A 17,619-nucleotide genomic window follows, 5' to 3' on the forward strand; every position below is an offset into this window, starting at 1 on the left:
TCTAGTCAGTGTTGGACTGTGAAATATTGGCGCACATGACCATTGAGCCTCCCTTTAGGAAAGCAAAATACAATGGTAAAAAAACTGCCTAGATTAAATAAAATGCAACTTTTTTTTTTTTTAAATCCTGCTATCTTCTGGAGGAACTTATTAAATGACGTATACACAGAATATGTAACAGGCATTTGTTTCATTTTGTTTTAAATACATCAGTTAAAAATAAAATTGGATTTTTTTTAGAATTATCAACAGCAACATGGATTAACGAAATTTGAAAATCCTAATTTGTTTTTTTTGCTATTGGTGTTTGTTTATTTTGTGCATTTCACTGTAAGGACAACAAAAATAGACTAGTCATCTTTATGTTTTGGCTCGCCTGACTTCATCTGTTCTTCAGCGTTTGGGTTGCAAACCATTCCAGAGAATATTTAAATCTGAACAAATGCGGTTTCCTTGATAATTTTAATTTCATAAACATTTCTGTTTGTGTTAGATTTGGTTAAAACTCTGTGGGTGTGTTTATGTGCCTGTACGGGGGGGGGGGATGTTAGAACTACCTGACTGTCTCTTCAAACATAAATAACATACTTCAAACAAATACTGTATCATACTTCAAACAAAATTTAATACCACAAATTAGCATATTTTTCAATCCAAGTTTTTTTAACTCTTGAAGCCATGTAGAACTCGTAATAGGACGCTGAATAGACTTTTCCTTGCAGTGGTATCAGATGCATTTAAAGGAAAAGGAAGTAATTGTGTGTCGTGCTCCCAATGCTCTCTCTTTCAGGGTTAACACTATCAATGTGCATTTAAGGTGTAGATTGTCACCTTTATTATAGATCCTATTAGACACGTGACCTAGATGTATTTTCCCAAGCTGTGAAGCAGATTCTCTCCCACAGTCTTTTCTTGCCTGTCTTGTTCCTATGGTAACCATGCACTCCCTGTCCTTGCAGAGAAGCGCTGAGACTGACGGCTGCTCAGAAGTCCCAGCAGCTCACAGCCCTGCAAGAAGAGAACATTAAACTTGCTGAGGAGCTGGGCAGGAGCAGGGACGAAGTCACAACTCATCAGAAGGTAGGATGGCTAAACACTTACTGTTTGGTGCTTAGAGGATGCTGCGGTTTGATTGTTTAAAATAATCCATACTATTTTCATGGATGCCTGTGTGACCCTGTAATGCATGTTTGTGATTTAAAGGGATAGTTCATTTCAGAAGTGTTCAAATACATTTGCAATCACCTCCATTAGAAGGTTAGAATCCTAGGATGGTGGAGGGTGGTATGACCCATAACAAATCTTTACAAGAGAGATGTCTATTTGAAGGCTTCAGGTAAGTGTGAATGAAATGTGCTGTAGCCAACCCCATATCCAAGGGGCTACTAAAGAGACACTCTAGTGGGAGTATTTTTATTTTCCAAACAACTCACTTTTCACATCCTTTCCCCCCATATTAAGAGAAACTGTAGTTCTTTTTAAAAACCCATCCTTCCAGAGAGAAAATTTTAAGGTGGTTTGGAGAATACTGTTCAAAATCCCTTTACTGAACTCTATGAAAATGGTAGTGGAAATGTGCATATGTGTGCGCTTCTGTATCGTGTGTAGATGGTGGATATTAGAGGATTGGAGCTGGTATAAGTTTTCTGGTGACAGTGTAAAGTCTGTAAAGCTCTTTACCTTATACATGTTAAAATACATTTATTGTGGATGGAGCTTATTACATTGGTACTTGCAAATAAAGATTTAGAACTTGAATATTAAGTGACTTAACTGAAATTCTAGATCTCATATAGAATAATTCGGGTTATGTTAAGAACCTCTTCCTCATTCAAATGATTTTTTCGAAGTTTGCATTTGAACTGTGACACCGTGTCCTTTGACCGTAGTGTCTCTTATTCTAGGACATGATGTGCAGTGTAAAAAATAAGGCTAAGAGCAGTATGTGAGCCACTGTCAGACACACGTCGCCATTGCACACAGTATGTGCCTTTGTGACAGCACTTAATGTGTTCTCTGATTTCAAGCTTTACTGGAAGTCTCTCTTCCAGTCCTGCTGCAGAACCTCATGCTCCACCAAGATTTGAGGGGGCAGACTTTCTCCAAAGCACCTCTTAGAGCTGAAGCCTGAGCAATTTCTGACTCCTGGGTGCTGTGAGAGGAATAGTTCATGGAATCCTTTACTCTACAAAGTGCTTTGAAAAATGACTGAGGAATGTCCCTGGCATACAGGCTCTCACCCTCTTCCTGAGTAGTGGCATGATAACAGGATGCTGTCGTCTTAAACAACCAATGGGAGCCTTTTTTGTCCCTTTTAAATTATGTCCGAGCCTTTGGGGGCAGCCAGCTCCTTTCTTCAGACCAACCACAACTGGAAAAGGCTTCCTTGGCAGCAGGGCCATCCATTGAATCAAACCTGGCCTTCAGTGCATGGTCCAAGTAACCAGGCTTTGGGAGGTCTGAGGGAAAACGCTGGAGTAGCCCATGCAGCTCCTGGACTATCTTCCCAGGGGATAATAGCTGTCTGGATCACCTAGTTATGGATCTGCCAGCTTTGGCTCTCCCCAGCCTGCCCGACTCCCAGTTCCCCCACAAACAGACATGCTCTTTGACTGACAGCCAGAAGCCCTTCTGGAGCTGTTCTTTGTTGTTGCACAGAGGAATGGACCTCCTGCCAGGCTCGTCTAATCCTACCATCCTGCACAGTGTAAATGTATCAGTTCCGTTGCATCCAGGACTCTCTTCCCATGAGTGGAGGGCAGGATTTGTCCCACGAGTCTAGTATCAAGGAGTTCTCCAAGGGCTTGGAGGGGAAACTGCTTAAATGCTTACTGTAGCCATTCGTATCACATGAAATTATCCTTGGTGAGGAAGGAATCTTAGTAATAATCTGAGCCCTTGAAACACTGAAATGCTGGCTGCTGGGTTTGCTCCATCTGCTAGTCAATCCACATTGCTGCAAACCATGTAATTCACAGTGCTTATTAGAATACTAGGGAAATGACTTCACGGGTAATCCTGCCGTGGTACAAAGGAGCAAATATGAATTGAAAATGCAGATTGTCGTGCCACATAACTGTTCAGTGCAGCTCCTCTCAGCCCAGTTTTGGTTAGCTCAAGATTGTATAACGTGCTAGACCTCTGCTTAGCAAAACTTTTATCTGTTTCTTGCTTCGGATGGAGTTTGGCTGTTTAGAATGAAGTCTAGAGATTCATAAACTAATAGCAAGCCTTCAGTGAGATAAAAGGACCAATATCCTTCCCTTAAAAATAGTCCTTTGCACACCATTCCTGAGCACCTCTCAGAGCTATGAGAACAGAATTAGACATATCTGATTCTCATAATGAAATGGCTGTGAAGTCAGCTTGCCTTCTGTGAGGATTCTAGTTCCTGAAACTCTGCCCTGTCCTAACACAATCCCACCAAATCCCATCACCTTCTCCCTTTTACTATCACTTGGGTAAATGTACTTTCTTCTTCGAGTGATTGCTCATATCCATTCCTGTTAGGTGTGTGCGCCGCGCGTGCACATTCGTCGGAAAACTTTTACCCTAGCAACTCAGTGGGCCGGCAGGTCGCCCCCTAGAGTGGCGCCGTCATGGTGCTCGATATATAACCCTGCCGGCCCACCCACTCCTCAGTTCCTTCTTACCGCCCGTGTCGGTCGTTGGAACAGTGGGGCGCGGCTTAGCTGACCTCCACTTCCCTAGCTACTCGTAGTTCTCGTGTATAGTTATGCAGTTATAATCCTTTTATATATATTTGTATAGTTATACGTTTTTTCTTTGCTAACATAGTTAGTTTAGTAATAGTTAGCGGGGTTCAGGAAGTAGTCCCTTTCCTGCACCCGGTGCCGGAGCCCATGCACGGCTCACCGGGTTTTAAAATGGGCTCGGCCTGCCAGAAGCCGATGCCGAAGGGAGATCCACACGACTCCTGTTTGAAGTGCCTCAGGGAATCACACTTGACAGCTAAGTGCCCCATTTGCAAGGCTTTTAAGCCGAGAACAAAAAGGAGCGGGACTTTCACTTACCCCTCCACCTTTGGCACCGAGCGATGATCAAGCGGCTGGCAGAAGCGCCTCCTCGGCACCGGACCCCGCCGGTACTGCCAAGGTCTTTCGGCACCGGCCGTTGCCGGCACCGAAGTCGACTCGGCACCGCTCCCTTCCTCCGAGGTCGAGAGAGCCTACAATTCCTGCTGGTGCCTGACAGCTCCCCGGCACGCGCCGTGGTTGAGCCCCCTGCTCCTGCTGCTTCCGTGCCACCTGCATCGCAGCCAGAGAGCTCGTCTAAGTCGGATTGCCTGGCACCGACACCTGCAGAGGCACCGATGACATCGGCACTGTCAATTCCAGTCCCCCAGGGCCATTGAATCCAGTGCCTGACAGCTCCCCGGCACGTGCCGTGGTAGAGCTTACTGCTCCCGCTGCTTCTGTGCCAACTGCACCACAGCCAGAGAGCTCGTCTAAGTCGGATCGCCCGGCACCGACACCTGCTGAGGCACAAACAACGTCGGCACCGTCGATCCCGGTCCCACAAGGCCCGTCGAATCCGGTGCCTGACGGCTCCCCGGCATGCGCTGTGGTTGAGCTTACTGCTCCTGCTGCTTCCGTGCCAACTGCACCGCAGCCAGAGAGCTCGTCTAAGTCGGATCGCCCGGCACCGACATCTACCGAAGCTCTGACGACCTCGGTACCGTCGATCCTGGTCCCACGAGAGCCGTCAAATCCGGTGCCTGACAGCTCCCCAGTATGCACTGTGGTTGAGCCTGCTGTTCCCTCCACGCCGGAGACATTACTAACGGCGAGAGATCTCATTGCCATGACAGAGTCGATGCTGCCTGACCCCGGCACCGCCGGTGCGGGTAATACAGTCTCTTCATATGACCCTCCTCTGTCAGCACAGCAGAGCGGCACCGTTCATGATCACGGTCCCGCAGACGCTCCAGGTCCCGTCGGCACACTGACACCACTTGCAGTCCCGGTGCTGTTTTCCTCATTGGTACTGGTCGCACTCGCCGCACCGGTCGGTATCCCGTTCGCCGACCCGCTACTATCGGCACCGTTCCGACTCCCGGCACCGCGACAGGTACCGTGACTCCCGTAGCCTCTCCCCGAGCCTCGAGATCTCGGTCGACCTCCCAGCACCGTTCTGGTTGCAGGTCTGGATCTCGTTCCAGGTACCGGTACGCCTCCCGGTGCCGGTCCCCAGTGCCGAGTTGGGCAAGGTCCGATAGAGTCAGAGACTCTGCCCTTGCCTTTTTTTAGTACCTCCATGGCCATCCAGACACGCATCCGTGTCATCCCACATGCGCAGATCTTATGCTCAGGGCCACGATTCTGATACGCCCCCCGACAACCTGAGGTGGAGGAGGTCCCAGAGGTAGAGGATCCGGTATGGTGCCCTCTAAGGGGTACGACTACTCGTCTGTCCGCTCTCCTCTCTGCTCACTAGTCTTTCAGTCTGTTAAGGAGAGGTATTGGTATGGCCAGCGGGCGCCAGCCCCGAAACCAAAGGAGGCTTGGCAAATGAACCTACTTGGCCGCCAGGTGTACTCTGCAGAGGCCCTGCAGTTCTGGGTAGCAAAGCAACAAGCCTTGCTTAGCTGCTATAATTATAGCACCTGGGTGAAGGTAGTTTAGTTTATGGAGTTTCTCCCTCAAAACTCCCGCCAAGAGTTCGCTGCCGTCTTGGAGGACGGGGGAAAAAGGTACCCAGAGCGTCCCTCCAGGCCTCGTTGGACGCAGCAGACTCAGCAGCCAGGACTCTGGCCTTTGGTGTCGCCATGAGGTGCATCTCATGGCTTCAGGTTTCAAACCTCCAGCCGGAGCTGCAGTATGCCATTCAGGACTTACCCTTTGTTGGTAAAGGCCTCTTCGCAGCAAAGACAGCCCCAGGCTGCGAAGCCTGATGGACAATAGGGTCCTAATGCGCTCTCTCAGCATGCATATGCCAGCAACCAAACGCAGGCCTTTCTGTCCCCAGCCGCCATACTCTGTGCCTAGCCAGAGACAGGACTTTGGCAAACGGCGAGGCCAAGGTGGTCGCAGACAAACGTCAGGACCCCTAAAGAGCCAAGGTCAAGGTCCCTCGCAATTACCACTGGGACCAAAGACGAACCTTCCAAGGTGCACCTGAGGGCGGTGTTCCAGTCACAGGCTGGGATCCCAATCCCGGTTTCTCCTGGCGTGGCCCCAGTTAATTTCAGATCGCTGGGTCCTGCGCACGGTGGGGCATGAGTACCACCTCTAATTTGTTCCAACCCTGTCCCCCTTCAGGGACGAGCAATTCCTCGTACAAGAGGTGCAGATGCCGACGGACGAAAGGGGCAAGGGGGTTTACTCCCGTTATGCCCTAGTCCCCCACTCGAACGGAGGTCTCAGACCTTCCTAGTCCTGCGCAGACTCAACCAGTTTAGGATAAGGTTGAAGTTCCGCATGGTATCCCTGGGAACCATTATCCCATCCTTGCCTCCTGGGGACTGCTATGCCGCCCTCGATATGAAGGACGCGTACTTTCACAACGCCATCTTCCCTCCGCACAGGAGATATCTCCACTTTCTAGCCAACCGTCAGTACTTCTGGTTTACGGTCCTACTGTTTGGCCTTTCTGCCGCTCCACAGGTGTTGACCAAGTATATGGCCATAGTCGCCACCTACCTTCGCTGATGTCGGATATGTGTTTTTCCATATCTGGACGATTCGGTTATCCGAGGAGACTCCGAGACACAAACCACTCAGCACGTGGGCATCGTCACGGTCTTATTCACAGGTCTAGGCCTGATGATTACTATAGAGCAATCCACTCTGGTTCCCATGCAGAGGTTGGACTTCCTAGGGGCTATCCTGGTCTCCGACCTAGCCGGAGCCTGCTTATCACAGCCGTGGTTTTAGGCGATGGCAACAATCATCCGAGGTCTGCAGACTTTCCCAACGACCTCGGCTCGCACTTGTCTCAGTCTCCTGGGTCCATGGCTGCCCGCAAGTTTGTAACCAAACACGCCAAGCTCCGCCTCCGTCCTCTCCAAGTCCGGCTCACCTCGGCGTACCGCCCGGACAGGGAGCCAATGGTCATGGTAATCACCATTCCGAGCACCTTAAGCTCCCTAGAGTGGTGGCTAACTCCCTCCCTGGTGTGGGCAGGGATGCGGTTCCATCCGCCCCAGCCCTCACTGCCCCTGACGACGGACGCGTCATCTCTCTGCTCGAGTGCTCGTGGTCACCTCCGAGCTTAAGGCCTTTGGTCTTCTTGGGAGCTGGCATTCCACATCAATGCCCCAAAAATGAGAGTAGTCCACCTGGCGTGCCAGGGGTTCCAGCGGCAGCTGCGAGGCTGTGGTATCTCGATGTTTACAGCCAACACAACGGCCATGTGCTTCATAAATAACCAGGGAGGGACATGGTCCTCCCCCCTTTTGTCAGGAGGCCATCCATTTCTGGGACTTTTGCATGGCCCACTCGATGGAGCTGGTGACGTCCTTTCTCCCAGGCATTCGGAATGCCTTGGGGCTTTGACTCAGCAGGTCTTTCCAGTCTTACGAGTGGTCACTCTGCCCCATGTGAGGCGTTCTGCTTTCCAGAAGTGGAGATTTTTCCTCACATAGACCTGTTCGCTCACCGCGAGAGCAGAAAATGCCAGAGGTTCTGCTCCTTCCAAGGTCTCTCCTCGGGATCGATCTTGGACGCATTCCTGATGCCTGTAAGGGGCTGGATGCTGCTCAGCTTGGAGTGAGAATGTTTTTAACTGAACGAGCATGTCAGGATAAGACCTATCCTTTCAGTCCATATGGGGCCCAAGCAGAAGGTGTAGGAAAGCCCTCAGAGTGAGTAACATTGTAAAGTGAATCCATGGAGAAGGAATCTTAATGTATAGTGTTGCTACATTGGGGACACTTTAGAGTACAAAGTAAAATTCCATCTTAACCAGGAGAAACAGGTTTCACGTAGAGTTGGCCATAGACCGAGTCTGCCTCTTTGTACAGTGGATATTATTAGAAAAATAAGGAAAGAACTAAAATGTAGCAATTTTTTGCTCTTTGATTTTTGTGTATTTTTAAAATACAGTAAGACAGGTATCAAACATATGTTGCAAGTATTTTGAGCAGTCACTATGGTAACCATATAAATTCTAGCAAGAATGTTAGTCAACTGGGTTAGTGAATCTGTGGACACATGACATATTTTGCAAAATTAATTAATGCAGTGTCATGAATGATTTATCCTGACATCTAAAGGTTAAAGTAGCTTATGCTGCAGACACTGAGGGGGTTTTATCTATATTGATCCATAAATAATTAGCTATTTGTAATTAGCTAAAGGATTCCCATTCAGATGAATACTGAGCTTGGGGAGCTTTTCTGGCTTGCAGTGTTTTTATGTTGGTGTTCTCAGGCTTCAGACCAACACATGAGTTTTAACTTTAATGGAGAAATTGTGGAAAGATCTGTTAGCTCAACTTATCCACCGCTCTCTAACCCTGCTCAGTAAGGTAGGTGGTGTTTGCTTGGGACCGACTTATTAAAAAATGTGCAGTGGAGTAGATGCATCTGTCATGACACTGGCCTCAGACACCTGCTGCCACCACCAAGCTTCTCATTTGGAAATTTTACCTCAGGGCACTGCTCCCTCTGCTTCCTTGTTACAAGAACATTGTCCCCAGGAGCGGAAGTCCCTTACAGGGATGGTAGATGCTTCTCAAAGGCCACTGCAGAAATCCCCAGTCACCACAGTTCCACTCCAGACTGAATTAACAAAGTTGTAATGTATTCTTTACAACTGAAATCTATGCTTGAACTACGTACTGAACAGCTGGATGTGCTCACTGTCCTTTTCAAGCTCCAGAATGTCTTATTTCATACTTCAGTTCAGGTTTCCTGTTTGTAAGCCATGGACTCCAGTGTGCTTCCTGTGTGGTCTCACCACTGTCTTCTTAGCATTCTGGATCTGTCAGCCCAGGTGGAAAAGTTCTAGGAGAGACCCTTCTTAGCAATTTCAGCAAGCCCAGACAACCCCACCTCCCACTGGCCAGTCTCCACAGTCACTCTCCCGACAGTCCTCCACCAACTACAGACTTTCAAATGAAGATTCCAGGGAGATGCTGGCAACTCAGTGGGCCCTTGCAGAGTCCCTGAGATTCAAACCCCTATCTCACTTCCTCCCACATATTTTACCTTTCACACACTTCGTACCTAAAATAATATCAACCTAAAACATACCCTAATATTCTCCACAATAATCTTTCCATCTCCCTTTCTACCAACAAGCTGCACCTTGTGAGTTGGTCCATACAGCAGACTCCATTGGCTCACCATCCCCAGGCAGGTAACGAAGAGGGAGGCTTAAGTTCCCTTCTTGATTTGAAACCCACAACGTCACTGATGTTTTCTTTTCTGTTTCCATCCTTCGTAAATGCTGTGGAATTTGCAAAGCTAGACAGGAGCAAGGGAAACTTCTGCACCCATGGAACTGTTCAAAAGGCAGCTGACCTGACAGCAAGGTGGCAGTGTGACTTGGGGAAAGGGTGCATATTTGGGGGGCATTATGACCATGGCTGTGGACAAGGTGGTATGCAGGGATTTTCAAAGTCTGAAGAGAGTAGAGTGCAAAAGGAATTAAGCACTGAAAAATTAGGCCATCCCAGAAGAAACCCAAGCAACTGGATGCTGGACTGTGTTGCTTGTTGGTGCCAGGTTAATGCTGCACAGGTGGCCTATTGGGAGCTGCAAACAATGCCTACTGATGACGGAAAGCAGGTTGATTACTCCAAGAAAAGGCAGCCAAAGGGGTGTGATCCACGAGTGTCTTATCTGAGGATGAGGGAAGGATATAGAAGAGGGCAAGAGATTTTTAAAAATATCTCGGAGGAAAGTGACTAGCTGGGTGAATGGTGGTCTTGGAAAGAGCTGAGATTCTGGACATAGGAGGACAATGGGAGGAGGTGGATTCCATGTGATACCTATATACGTGGTGCCCTACTTATGTGAACCCTGGTTAAATATGTATCTTTTTAAGGACACCATTTCTTTCAGGACTTTTAAATTAAACCCTTCTCCCTTCAGAATTTCACCACTTCCCTACTAGCTTCTACAGAAGCACAGAATTCAAGGAGGCAATATAGCCTGCTTGTGTTTAGGAGGCAGACAACAAATCCTCAGAAGCAGGGGTATGCTTTGTTCTGTCAGTGAAATTTGCTATTTTTAACTTCCAGCATGCTCACAGGAATATGATGGCATATAATCCAAAGCTCCTTGCTATTGAGGTCATGTAACAGGGTCTTGCACAGCTGCTGACCATATGATCAGTCTCCTATAGAAAGATTTTGTTATCTTCTAAGCCTTTAGATAATTCAGTAGCCTTAGTTCTCTCTCTTGGTTCTACTGCTGTTCAAATGAGTACATGAACAAAGTCATGTAACATTGTACCCCAGCAATAAGAGAACAACCAGTCCTAAAGAGGGAGCCTTACAGTACTAGAGGATGGGCAATGAAAATTCACATCCTTGTGACCTGAACTTATCCTCAGACCTGGGGATGACAGACATACCTTCACTCCCACTATAATTTACTTTGCTCTGGAAGCCCAAAGTGCACAATCTCTTTAGACACCCTTATGTGCCACTGGCATTCCCAGGAGTAATTTAATTTGATGGTATTCCACATCTGGCCTGCGCTGCACACTGAATAATGATTATTTGGTATAAAACAAGGGCTCACTGAAATGACAAAGAATTTCATCAGCCTGAAAATGACCTACTTGCTATCTTTCTAATAAGGTCTCATTTAATCCATGTACCTTCTCTGTTGATCATTGCTTTCACACCTTGTTTATATTAAGTTTTTCCTGATACTATGTGTGGATGATGGGTTGCCAGTTTATATCAGCCATCATTGGTGGAGTAGATGATGTATTGGTATAAAGGTGCCTGAACTCTTGCAAACTAGTTTGCAAATTTGTACTCCTGGACCCAGGCCACTGGAATCTGTAGAGGCAGTTGTCTGTGCAGTGAGTCCTGGTTATACCTACAAGTGCTAGCTAACATCCCTGTTCATTGAACAATCTGTGATTATTTATGTTGACTCTGGAGAAAACTAATTACTTTGCCAAAAATGTTCCATGCTTCAGTAGCCTCTGCAAATGTGGGGAAACTAGGATATGTTAAACTGAAGAAACCATTTGATTCTTGGTGTATTCACTAAATGCTCGCTTTTGATGTTTGTGTTTTAGCTGGAAGAGGAGAGATCTGTACTTAATAACCAGTTGTTAGAGATGAAAAAGAGGTAAGCTTTCCCAGGTGTGTGTGTGTTGAAGTATACAGTTCTATGGAAACCATAACACAATGTAATACAAAGCTAGTAGTACAGAAAAATATGGTTCTTTCTTCCTATTCTTCAGTACTGAAATGTACTGGGACTGTGCACAATTTGGCATTGAAATAATTTTGCATATGGAAAACTAAAAATACTTGCAAACAATATTTTTACTATTTTCCACACTAAAAGTTGGGTGAAAATGTAATTGGTTTAATATTAGGACACATTCAGCAGAACTTAATCTAGTATTTAGCAGCTTCTGTTATTCAGTTAACTGTCTCCTACCTTTTTACTGATGCTAAATTCTCCTAATTTCAGTAACCAAATAGTTTAGTGATATTTTTAGTCTTTGCTGAAGTATTAGATCACTTACACATCTGACAAATGCACATAAGGCAACCCCCACTTCTTTCACCACTGTTTTTACATATTATGAGATTGTTCTGGGTTGCTGAGACTCCTCCAGTGAATGCTGCCAAAGTACAAACTTTACTCTGGTCCCACTTAATGTAGTGTTTGTAAAGGAAAACTGTAAAGCTCAGTTGGACAGGTACCATCGTGTGAGCTGTATGTAGGAAAATCTGTAGATTTGTCTTGGAGAAATTGTATGATTCTTGGGGAAGGATCCTGCTCTTCATAAAACTGATTCCTCTGGCTAATAAAGGGATCATTAAGCTGAACTCTTATCAAATAAAACAGTAAAATTACATTGGGGGGGTATCAGATGTCATCTTAATATTCATGCAAAGGTTCTTAGTTATCCGTTTAATGCGTTGACCCCATTTTTGTTCCCTAACAACTTGATTTCCTTTGGATGTGCCATGCTCTATTACATTTTGCACTTTTCCAAAGAACAGTATGTACACAGTATATTACACAAGTAAAAGCTATGGATCTGATCATTATAATAATGCACAGATGCAAGATCATAGAGTATCATAGAACACTGAGACCTTAACTATCCTGTTACTAGGATCACCCAGCAACTAGATCAGCAGTTCTCAAACTGTCGGTCGGGACCCCAAAGTGGGTCGCACCCCCATTTTAATGGGGTTGCCAGGGATGACTTGGACTTGGTGGGACTCAGGGCCGAAGCCTGACGGATTCAGCGCTGGGTGGCGGGGTTCAGGTTACAGGCCCCCTGGTTGGGACTGAAGCCCTTGGGCTTCAGCTTTGACCCCTTACCTGCCCAGGGCAGTCGGGCTCAGGCTTTGGCTCTGACTCCTCCTCCTGGGGCAGTGGGAATCAGGCAGACTCGGGCTTCGGTCCCCCTCCTGGGGTCATGTAGTAATTTTTGTTGTCAGAAGGGGGTCGCGGTGCAATGAAGTTTGAGAAACCCCAATCTAGATACATACTCTAGTTTAAGTGCCTTTTTAAATAAAGGGCTGGGAATGAGAAGAGAGAACCTGAAAATATAGAGGGGGGGCAGACCCTCAGCTAGTGTAAATTGTCATAGCTCAGCAGGATCAATCAAACTGTGATAATTTACCCCAGCTGGGGATCTGCTCCAGAATGTCTGATATAGAAGAAATGAGAAGGTGTAGGATGTGTTGGCTTCTTTGAGCTTGACCTCAACCAGGAACCATAAAATGTAAAACTATTTAAAGCTACAGTTACATTTAGACTCTTTTTGCAAAGCTTCACAAGCAAGGACAATATCATTACGTCCATTACAGTAAAAAAATAAATCATTCCCCTCAGACATTTAATGATGCATTTTTACATTTGTGGATACTCTTTGTATGGCAGCTGCCAGAGATAAACACTGACACTTGTACAATGATTGCCAGATCTGTCCATCCTTATATACCTTCAGCCACTTGTCCTAAAAGTCTATATGCAACACCAGTGTTTTAATGGCATATTTGACAAACATGATTATTCTGTTTTATGAAATAGACTGTGATATGAAGGCCAAAATAAGCACTAGAACAGTGGTTCTAAAACTTTTGTACTGATGACCCCTTTCACATAGCAAGCCTCTGAATGCAACCCCCCTCCCCATATAAATTACAAACACTTTTTTATATATTTAACAATATTATAAATGCTGGAGGCAAAGCAGGGTTTGGAGTGGAGGCTGACAGCTTATGATCCCCCATGTAATAACCTCGTGACCCCCTGAGGGGTCCTGACCCCGTCTGAGTAGAACAAGTCAGCCTGATTCAAGCAGGCTAACAGACACTGATGCTAAAATTTGCTGAAACGTGACATTAATTTTATGTTTAAAAAATATAGGAGTTAGGCTAACCATGCCTAATTAAATAAAAAGTCTCTTTACACACACATACACACACACACACACACACACACACACACACACACACACACACACACACAGTTGATGTTGTCCCCCCCCCGCCTTCCTTAGACTTTCAGGATGCAGAAGCTGAGCCATCTTTTATTTTAATTTGGCCAAACGTCCACCTAGCAGCAGATTCCCCACCTTCCTTCACCCACAGAAATTCCTTTTAGTATCAGTGGACTATGAAATATTCCAGTCAGGAATGACAAATGGTTGAGATTTATGAATCTGAAACTAAGAGAGGATTCTCTGTTACTTCAGCTCATTAGATTCATTGTGGATTGCTAACTGTCTTACTGTCTTTGAGCTTGCGCTATTTATCAATACTCATTTCACTCCTCTCTCTTCCCTTTCCTACCCTTGCTTCCTTTGCTATATCTGTGTGTCTTTAATGGTAAGACTCAAGAAAGTCTATCCACGTTACAATAAATAATTATTTTTTTAAGTAAAGTTGTTGTACATATTTTTGGCTGCCTTTGTCCCTCAGTGTCTTGCTTTTGTTTTGTAAAATACTCAGCAGTACATATATATTTCTATTTTTTACAACAAAAAAAGTCAGTGCAAATTTAGTTCTTCTTTACTGTATTTTGCATTTCTCTCTCATGTTTCTAACATGTGGTTCTTGTTATCTTGCATTTTTAAAGCTTGCCCAGTAACACTTTAAGGTACTTGCTTCATTATTGGAATTTCTTATTTTTGTAGTAAGGGAAGAATCTGGGTACTTCGATGTGAAAAGGAACCCATATCTCACATGACTTTTATATACTCTGCACAGAGTGTAATTTAACTTCTTATACAGGTGTTTTCTTTACAGCATTTGGAATTGTTGAGCAAAACTAATACAATCCAACATCTATGTGCTACCTAAATTATTGGAGACTTGTTAGTAAATAGGCATTTGTGGTATGAAGGGATGAATTTTGAATAACAGCACCCATCTTATTACCAGATGATCATGAGTATTTTCCAGCTGCTTTCTCTTGTAAGTCATTATATAAAGCTAATTCCAACTCAACATGCATCCTTCAAGTGTAACTCACCCTAATACTAACTCATATTGCAGATGATATTGAAGATTTAGAATATCAGATGAATGGATTATCTGGTGATGCTGATAGGTGAATGTGATTCAGGCCTCAGTGAAAAGACTGCTTAAAGCAATACACCTACAGTATTTGTAGGTTTTCCTTTTTGCACTTTTTAGAATACCTGAGTGGGTCCATGACACGTCAAGATTTTCTTCCTAAAGATACTGCCTTCTAAATGATAAGGCAATGGTACATGAAAGGGATCTTTCTCTCCTCCTCTTCTTTCTCCTTTGTGTTTGTATAATAAATAGTTATATACACACACACATAGTAGTTATAAATGCATGCAATCTCTCCCCCTCTAAGTACAGTGTAATTTGCCCTCCTTTAAGTATCAGACTTCCCCAGTGCCCACATTGTATCTCCCCCTTATACCAATATTAAAAAATGGTCAGCCATCAAGTCCTTTACTGATTTTTGTACAAAACATTTGTGTGACACTTCGTGATAAAGATTTGTCAAAGTTGAATCAAGATATTGTCCAACATTTCAAGTCCCCAAGGGCTCCCATCTTCCCTTTCACCACTGCCTTCTGAGGAAAAACAAACCCCATGATACTGGGTCCCTGTACATGAAGGGTTTGGGAGCAGTAACTCCACAACACATTTTCCCTTCTTCCAAGTGTACTGTGTGGTCTGGGCTCTGGGGTAAGATCCGTGCAATGTGTCAGCCCCCTCTGGCTACTCCCAAAAAAAAGTGGGGGTTTCTCTGCAGACCTTGCTTTGTCTATCCGGTCTCACCACTCTGCACAGCGTCCCCAGTTCAGCAAAGCATTTAAGCATGTGTTTAATTTAGAGCAGTGAGTAATCCCATTGAAAATCCATGACATTGCTCCCATGCTTAAAGTTAAGCACAGGCTTAAGTGCTTTGCTGAATCAGTGCCAGTGAAAGCACCTGACCGGAGACTCATTAAATGCTTTTTGTTAATGAAAGCCTAGGTTTGTATTAGTAGGAGAGATTCTTTACTCAACACTTCAATTTTGTGTTTCCATGATATTTACTTTCATTGTAAAAACAGGAACCTGAATGTTGTGAGGTGTGTACATCACTCTCCATAAACCCCAGATTCTCCACTTACTGCTTCCATTCATGAGTATAAGCATAATCTTAACAATGGAAGAATTACTTGTACTGTCATTGTTGCTTGAGTTTTCTATTAATCCTGAGTCACTGACAGTATTGTATGTCATGGGCTGGATATCATGGGTCTCACTAACTGTAGATATTAAAAATCTCCCAACTTGGGCCTATCAGTTATCCTATATCTAGTGTGCATTGTTCTGTAAGGATATACTGTAATATTGATCACTTGGACAGTCTTAATATATTTTAGTTTCATTTGATTACTCGGCTGACAATCATTATGACATTCAATCTTCTTAAAGAATCTGTTCCTTCATGATTAAAACTTAAGTACTCCTCTAGCTAAATTAAGTGGTCAGTTTTCTCAAAAGTGTGTATATATATAAAAAAGACAGTTAAGAACTTGGAAAAGATGGCCATGATTTTCAAAATGGAGGTGCTTAATGTTAGGCTCCTAATTCCATATTTAGACAGCTAGAAAAGTGGTCTGATTTTTCAAAAGCGTGGTGCTCCTAACAGTTCCTGTTGAAGGGGATCAGTGTAAGCTGATGGAGCATGCATGCTTATGAAAATCAGGCCACTTTTCTAGGTGCTTAAATGTTGGGTGTAAGAGTCTAACTCTGAGCACTCAATTTTGAAAATCATGGTTTGTCATGCAACTCTGTTACTTTCAAAACTAAAAGGTATTTTTGCAGCAGTAGTCCTCAGAGCACGTTCTCATTATGTGGGTACATAAACTCATTAGGACACTTATGAATGTTATGATACAAGACTTTATCATATCCCTTAACATTTTGGGATGTTATTCCTATTCTGGTCTGTTGTTATTGGCACTCTCTTTTCCCTTGCTATTGAGACGATAAACTATTTCGTCAATGCTCAATCCACATGCTCAATTGGTTATGCTCTGAGGCCTCACCACTGTGGGGTTAATGTTAAATATGGTGCCCATTGCACCACCTGCTAACCCATTGGACTTTTTACGTCATTTACTCAATGCATGAAAACAAATAGGAATGAAGTGCTTTTCAGACAGCCTATTCATTTATTAACTGTGCAGTTTGCCATGTTGGAGTTTTAAAAGTCTACTTCTGTGTCGTAAAATAACAAATTCTAAATGGTCTTCTGCTAAGACAGTAGCTATTGTTAAGGCCCAATAGTTCTCAAAATATATCTCTACGGAGAACATGACATTACTGAAATAAGTGAGGACCAGCTGATATTTCCACCATCATCCATGCTTTGCATGACAATTATATAATGAGCTTTGCATGTACTTTTTGTTGCTTGTTAATAGTTATTCCAAGAAGTAACACAACTCTGAAGTTAGGTTTTTGTGGATCATTCTGTGCAACACGTTTTTTTGATTCTATATCTCCCCAATTTATTAACTTTTTTCTTTAAATTCAAATGGATGCGATGATATGCAGATTCTGGCATGTATCTACATAGGTAAACATTTTGCTTTGTTTCCACAGTAGTAAAATCCAAAATGATTTTGCAAATATAAAATCTCAGTGAAATATAGAACCGAAACATGCTTTTAAGAAAATTTTCTAATGATAGTCTAATATTTTAAATTAACTATGAAACCTAATTTTCTTGGTTGATTTAAGCAATGTTAACTGAACTACTCTTCAGATGATTTCTGGAACTCTTTAACTTTCTTTTAGAGAATCCGTATTAAAAAAAGAAATAGATGAAGAGAGAGCTTCTTTACAGAAATCCATCAGTGTTACTAGTGCCTTGATCACAGAGAAAGATGAAGAACTGGAAAAACTCAGAAATGAGGTATCTTTTTAGAACCATAGTAGTCAAACTGTAAGGTGTCA

General features: G+C 44.1%; 1 protein-coding gene across 20 annotated transcripts in view; it reads left to right on the forward strand.

The window, feature by feature from the left end:
• The window catches only part of CLIP1 (CAP-Gly domain containing linker protein 1), a 123,791-nt gene that overhangs the window by 97,959 nt on the left and 8,213 nt on the right, over positions 1-17,619 (forward strand). For 13 of the 20 annotated variants that reach the window (XM_030583046.1, XM_030583045.1, XM_030583047.1 and 10 more), the window contains 4 exons: positions 960-1,080; positions 11,226-11,278; positions 14,261-14,281; positions 17,461-17,578. In XM_030583046.1, coding sequence (XP_030438906.1) covers positions 960-1,080; positions 11,226-11,278; positions 14,261-14,281; positions 17,461-17,578 — 313 coding nt within the window. The other 7 variants (XM_030583039.1, XM_030583051.1, XM_030583052.1 and 4 more) reach the window with 3 other exon arrangements.

This window comes from Gopherus evgoodei, chromosome 13 (assembly GCF_007399415.2).
Source record: "Gopherus evgoodei ecotype Sinaloan lineage chromosome 13, rGopEvg1_v1.p, whole genome shotgun sequence".
Taxonomy (NCBI): Eukaryota; Metazoa; Chordata; order Testudines; family Testudinidae; genus Gopherus; species Gopherus evgoodei.